General features: G+C 42.7%; 1 protein-coding gene across 2 annotated transcripts in view; it reads left to right on the forward strand.

Annotated features, from left to right (window-relative positions):
- LOC135237312 (tyrosine-protein kinase HCK-like) overlaps positions 1-3,859 on the forward strand; it is a 39,953-nt gene extending 36,094 nt beyond the window's left edge. For both annotated transcript variants that reach the window (XM_064304351.1, XM_064304350.1), the window contains exons 10-13: positions 162-238; positions 1,486-1,639; positions 2,052-2,183; positions 2,384-3,859. In XM_064304351.1, coding sequence (XP_064160421.1) covers positions 162-238; positions 1,486-1,639; positions 2,052-2,183; positions 2,384-2,586 — 566 coding nt within the window. In that variant the 3' untranslated portion in view covers positions 2,587-3,859. The remainder of the gene's footprint in view (positions 1-161; positions 239-1,485; positions 1,640-2,051; positions 2,184-2,383) is intronic.
- The last annotated feature ends 3,196 nt before the right edge of the window (positions 3,860-7,055 follow it).

Raw genomic sequence — 7,055 nt, forward strand, 5'->3', positions numbered from 1 at the left:
CAATGCTGTGTAAAGAAGGTGTGTTTTTATTGGTCTGTGTTTGTGTGCATTTGCATTTCCCTGCATCTGAAGCTGGCAGTGTGTGTGTGTGTGTGCGCGCGTGTATGTGTGTGTGTGTGTGTGTATTTCCTGCTGATGGTGTGTGTTGTGTGGGTCTGCAGGGAGTTTACTGGACTTCCTGAAGACCGATGAAGGAAACCGTCTCCAACTGCCAAAACTTATAGACTTTTCCGCACAGGTGAGTTTCAGAATGCACCACATGAATCAACTTAGTATCACAGGAGAATCTCAACTGTCATCATACTTAATCTCAACGGTCATCAGACTTAAATCCAACTGTCATCAGACTTATTTGCTTTTGTGATTTCAGCCCACTTTAGTCACAGCAATCCTCAGTGTTGTTTTAACCTTACTAGTTATTCATGCAGTTAATGATTTTTTTTAAAAAACATAGTTTTGTTGCAGTTTTACTGAGGGGAATGTGTAAATAATTAAAACGTTCTTTACAGACAGTTTATGATTTGTGAGTTTATGACGCAGTTAATTATTGTTGATAGAGAAATTTGCAGATATAAGGGTTGTGGACAGACAGTGTTCAGCTGGTTTTCATCTGTTTGAAATGTGAATATGAGTATGCATTTGTGCTTCTGCCCCACACACGTCAGCGGACTGTAACACACATAAAACCGCACTAACTATGCTCACAGAAACAGAAGCACTGAGCATGCTCAGAGATGCTATCAGTCGCGTGTGAGGCAGGGGGCTGGAGCTGTGGCCTGTGGTAAAATGGCTGTGTAAATTATCAGAGCTCTCCTGCATGTGCACACTCGAGCTTGTGTTTTTAACAACGTGCAGCTTTGTTCCTTTAGTAACCGAAGCTCAATATTCAAATGAGCCTTTTCTGTCATCACACATTGCTCGGGGGAGCGGCGAGTGTGTGAGAGTGTTTATATTTATCTGCATGAGTGTGTGTGAGCTTCAAAAGGGAAACACACTAGTGTTGTCACTTTTTATTCAGCTGCAAAATGAGTCACATGCATTATTCCTCCATCTGAACGCTTCACTAGAGCAGAGGAGCAAATGAGAACATAGGGACAGTTGGGCAGAGGAAATGTGAACAACCCATTATTATAAGTTTCCTGATCTGAGATGAACTTGGCCTTTCAGCTCATACTAGTTTAGGTTAGGATATGGACAGGAGAGCGCTGATTCTAGATCAGCAAACATGCTTCATGGCACACCCTGGCCTGAACTCCCACAGAAGCAAAGCCAGAGACTACAGTGGCAAGGGAAAACTCCCTGAATGGCATATAGACAGAAACATTTGGAGAAACCAGACTCAGTAGGGGGATTCCATCTTTCTGTGGCTGGCTCATTGAAGTACTGATCTAGGATTAGTCTTGCCCTTTTAGCTCATAATGGATGAGGTTAGGATACGGACGGGGGAAACTGATCTGAAATCAGCGCTTTGCCTCTGTGTGTCAGATTGCAGAGGGCATGGCCTTCATCGAGCGCAAGAACTACATCCACAGGGATCTGCGCACCGCCAACATCCTGGTCAACAAGGCTCTGGTGTGCAAGATCGCTGACTTTGGCCTGGCCCGTGTCATCGAGGACAACGAGTACACCGCCAGGGAAGGTGAGTGCAAGAGCCAGGCCGCTACAGAAGGTGCACTTCATTACCCTCTGTGTGGAACGTCTGATTGCAAGTGGCAGTGTGGTCCAGTTGGTTGGGAACTGGGGTTGTAACGTAGAGGTTGCAGGTTTGATTCCCAGGAGGGAGGGCACTTCTGCTGTTATTCCCCTGAGGAATGTACTTAAACTGAATTACTTCTGTGACATGTACAGCGGTATAAATGCGCTGAATTCATACAAAAAGTAAGCTTGTCACTCTGGATAAGGGGATCCCGCCTCACTGAGAGGGTTCTGAAAACTGAATTAAGATCCTGGCTAAAGGTGTTTGAGGTAGATTAACCTCTGCCACCCTCGGCCCTAATGAGTCCACTTGGATCAGGCCTGGCTACTGACCCGCCCCTCTCCCCCTCCAATAGGTGCCAAGTTCCCCATCAAGTGGACTGCTCCCGAGGCCATAAACTACGGCTCCTTCACCATCAAGTCTGACGTCTGGTCCTTTGGCATCCTACTGATGGAGATCATCACCTACGGCCGCACTCCGTATCCAGGTCAGCGACTGGGGTCGCCATGGTGTTCTTGGTTACCTCAGTAACTGCATGCACATCGCTAGGCGCCATCCTGCTTTTTCCCTTCACCTGCAGCCCTCATTGAGTCTGCATGTCTGTGTGCACCTGTGGGTGCGGTTTGCATACGTGTGCATATGTGTGTGTACATGTGTACATGTGTATGTCTTTCTTGCTCCCCTCAGGTATGACGAACCCGGAGGTGATCCGCAGCCTGGAGAAGGGCTACCGCATGCAACGGCCAGACAGCTGTCCAGCAGAGCTGTATGACATCATGCTGACCTGCTGGAAGAACAGGCCTGAGGACCGGCCCACTTTCGAGTACCTGCAGAGTGTGCTGGAGGACTTCTACACTGCCACTGAGAGCCAGTACCAACAGCAGCCCTGATAACACACACACACACACACTCACATACACTCTCTCTCTCACACACACACACTGCTACTGAGAGCCAGTTCCAACAGCAGCCCTGATAACACACACACACTCTCTCTCTCTCTCACACACACACACACTGTAGTTCCTGGTGTTGAAAGGTGAGCTTACCTGGACACAGCCTTGTTCTCTCTCTGATGCACTGATACTTCCTCTCAGGTGAAGCACCTGTAGTTCCATCTCCTTGCCCCCTGTCTGTCTGTCTGCTGCAGAGGCACACTGTCTTTCACACTCTAATAACTCAGGTATATGTTTTATAAAATGACTATCTCCTTCATTTAATATGAGGCCTCACAGCTGTGCAAACTAATCTTCTAGCCCTGTCATGTCATGATATGATGAACATTACATGCAGTCTTTTTACTCTGGGTGGATGCTGTTTACAGTGGGTGCATCTTTGGATTCAGCTGTAGGGTACACGGTCTTACAGAGGAGGGCGCTGTTGTGAATGTACAGTTTGCAATTTGCATATGAAGGAAAATGGCTTTCATTTCCACCTCTCTCCTTTAAAATATAAATGAATCCATTCATCTGACAGAAAGGAGGTGTGAGGGGTTTCGATTGCTATTTATCTGATGGGTTCAACCTCATTATTCACTTAGTAAATAGTATTTATCATGATGGAAGAAGGTTTTTAATGGTAAAGGTTAATTTATTTGCTGGGTACACTGCTGTACCACCAACACATTTAGCAAAGCTTTAGCTAACGAACAGTGCCTTGTTAGACATTAGATAGTTTACTTTTATTTTGACATTTTCTATTTAATTTTTCTATTTGTCTTTCACATCCTGTCTGTAATTGGGCAGTTGAGATGAAGTCTGCAATACTTTCTTGGCATTTGTTTTTATTTAATTCATTCTAAGTGTCGCCTTAGCTGTGCTGCCACATGGAAAACAGCCAGTATTCATCAGAATTTAAAATGTAAAAATGACACAAAATTCACTGCTACTGTCTTTTTGATTACCTCCTCTAGATACTGTGACTAGTTTGTAACTTGAGGGTCTGTCTCTATCTGTCATAAGCCATAAATAAGCCAATGCACCTTGCGTTTTATTTATAAAAAATTACTTCTTTAAAAACTGCACTTATCCTTAAAATTAGAGCCACGTGACAGTGTAGAGACTGTACGTCATTTTAAAGTGCCAAATTCAAGTTTGCATGTGAGTCTGTAGCCTTTGGTCATCAATGTTGTACTAAAATCAAATTAAACGTTTTTAAAAATTATTTTGTCATTGGTGTTTCACATCTGAATATACAGTATATCGCAATTGTCATACCAATATCCATCAGAGACAGGATGCTGTTTTAGTTTTTTAAACATAACTGGATGAGTTATCATCCTTGGAAAAATCAGAGAGAAGGCCAGTTTCAATTAACTAACAATGCTTCCGATTTAGAGTTTTATAGCAGGTTTGTGTGTTGTAATTACCTGGTTATTGGTGTTTTCCTAGATGAGGAGTTTTGGGCTGGAGTTTTAGGAATGAGCTTTTATAAAGGCAGCAACAAAAACTCTTAACGGTAGCTTTCATTTTAATCATTTAAACACATTACATATCAAATGTACAATGTACTATACAATGTGAGAAATATGTCTGTTTTGATCAATATATAAATCCCCTTACATTGCAGAAGCTCAGCTGGCATGTTGCAGGAAAGCAGACAATGTCCCAGAGGTATTATAGTAGTTTTCACTGATATAAAAACTCCAAATCTGTATCTGTACAGTAACAACAAACTTCAAATCTGTACAGTATTCAACTGTAGCATGAATTAAAATAAGCTATTTTTATTAATTTTTCCCTCACAAGAGTGGCCACAATTTGACAATACTTGAGAGAACAAAACAACTAAACATAAAACAAGAATCTGGAATGCAACTCACAATATGCAACGAAACAAACCAACGGAACACAAAAACCTTCTCCTGGCATGACAGTATGCAGGTTTCTGTTGTGGGTCAAAATGTATCTGTCCTGTAAAAAAAATGAAATGCCCTCAGGCCTTCCAAATGGTTGCTCCTCCTTTTTGTCACTATGGCATTTCCTTCATTCATTTCTAAATTAGTCCATTAAAGAGGCACTGAGATCCAAATCTAGCATTTATATTAAGCAGTCACATTGTATTGTTTGTTTGAGACAGTGATGGAAGTCTCGCTCTCACATCAGTATGAGACAGGTGCAATTGCAAAGCAAAGGGAGAAGTTGAGAGTTGTCTTTTGCGAGAACTTTAAAAACTTAAACTTAAAACAGATATGTCTGAGCGTATAGTTGGGACGCACAGTGAACATCTGATACTTTTAGAAAATGTACACCAATGCCCCGCTAACACACATCAACCACACAACTGTTTTAGATTCAGTGAGTGGCATGGGGGAGGAAGTATGGGCATCGGCCCGTGTTTTTGCAGCATGGCTCCCATCAATATCATACCTGTGTCATACGTGTACAGGTTAAAGAACATATTCAGAGTCCCTTCAACCTTGTGTGCGTGCATGCGTGTGCGTGTACATACCTGTGTGTTTGAGAGAGACAGAGAGAAAAAATAAGTGCCAGTCACACAGGATAACCACAAAGCAGCCATGTCAAAACAGGTCTTGGCCAGTAGTTATAAAACACCTCTGAGTAGGAGTGCTGATCCAGGACCAGTGAAGCCTTTTAGCTTAAACTCATCCTGGAACCCTGCTGCTCACAGATGCTTTATGCATACAGGCCCTGCAATGAGAACTGAGCCTAGAACAGGGGAACCTTTCCCACAGGTCAAACATTAAATGGAGATGTGAGTGAATGCCCCCCAGAACAAGTCCTTCGTTCCTTGCAAGACCCCACTAACAGGTAAGGCTTTTCATCATTTCCGTCTCAAAGCAAAACCAACAAGTGCTTTCATTTGGGAAAATAAGAGCTTGAAAAACTTTTTTTTTTTAAAAACACTGCAGGAAACGCAAAGAAATGCAGCGTTTTTCTCCAGGAAGCAAGATAAAGAAAATTTTCCTGGCTAAAAAAAAAAAATAAATAATAAAAATTCACAAAGACAAATGAAACTGAAACAAAATGACAGAAAATGCCACTGAGGTTCACAAGTTCTGAAACTCAAACAGACCAAGTGCAACACAGTATGTCCTGCTGGTACCAACACAATAGTGCAGAATACTCCGCACTTAGAAGCAGGACTCCATGTTTCACAGAAAATGGACTGAGCTAGAGCTCAAAGTGCTGAATGAGACCCAGGGAGGAGAACAAGAAAGCCAATGATGGCCTAATATCCTTCCTTTCTTTAAAGCATTTTCCATTCCTTTCAAATATTTTTTTCTTAATTTCTTTTATAACTATTCATTTCCAGTCTTCCTTTAAAAATAATTTCCTTTATATTTTTTCTTTAAAAAAAAAAAACCTGTTATTTTCTTTAAAATGTTTTCCTTCTCAGTAGAAAAAACGCAGTCACAACAATGACATATGAGTTTCATTACCTAGGTCAGACAGGTCTATTCTTGTTAATGTTTTAATAAACTTTCCTGTCTTAGCAAACACAAGGTAGAAGCAGCCATGTCAAATTAATACATCTTTGTACAGTAACGCTATAAATAATCTAATTTTTGTGGGGCTATGTAACATAGCCACTATGCTACTAATCTCTCCACTTGTTTTCCCCCCAGGTTTTCATTAATAAAATAAATGAGGTGATGTGTCGTTTCAAGGTCCTGTTTAAAACAAACAGATATGCAATTCATAAATCATACGACGAGAGAATGAACCGTGATCCCTGCCAGGTTTCATGTGCTTTGAATGTCAAAGAGCAGACTTCTGTGCTCCCTGTCCCAGGTCTTATAACCGGGTTTCACTCCAGAGCCCTGTGCACACAAGCGAGCAGGCGAATGGTTCAGTTCAGTCACTGCACTCTGGTACACGGATGAGCCCCACCGTGCCAGTGCCAGCTGTGGCCAGTGGCTCCATACGGTGATACGCAATTGGTGATTGCATTGGTGATTGCCCAGGGTACGGGAAAGTTCAGTCGGTTAGCGGTCCGCCTTTCATCGCTCTCTAGCGACCCCTCGCTGGCCAATCAGGTGCCCATGGACGGCATGGCAAAGCCGCATATGAAAGGCCTTTCAACTCTACGCCAGCTTGGCTGTAGCCAACAACTGTACACAGAGTAGACCAAATACATCACAAACTGCGCTCCTTTCAACCCCGTGTTCCAGGTTTTCCCGCTGCGATCACGACAGGACTGGTGATTCAGAAAAGCAGGTTTCAGTATTATTCTGAGATGTTGTGAAATTATACTTTTTGTATGTTTTGACTCGCTGTTCCTTGTGCCTTCACCATCTGAAAGTAAAAACTGCTCCTTCACTCTGGGGAGAGGGTGTGGAAGAGGTGAAAACCCTAAGTCACCTCACAGTTCAGTCTCAGCCTCCTGTGGTGTCTAG

Source organism: Anguilla rostrata, chromosome 13, assembly GCF_018555375.3.
Source record: "Anguilla rostrata isolate EN2019 chromosome 13, ASM1855537v3, whole genome shotgun sequence".
Taxonomy (NCBI): Eukaryota; Metazoa; Chordata; class Actinopteri; order Anguilliformes; family Anguillidae; genus Anguilla; species Anguilla rostrata.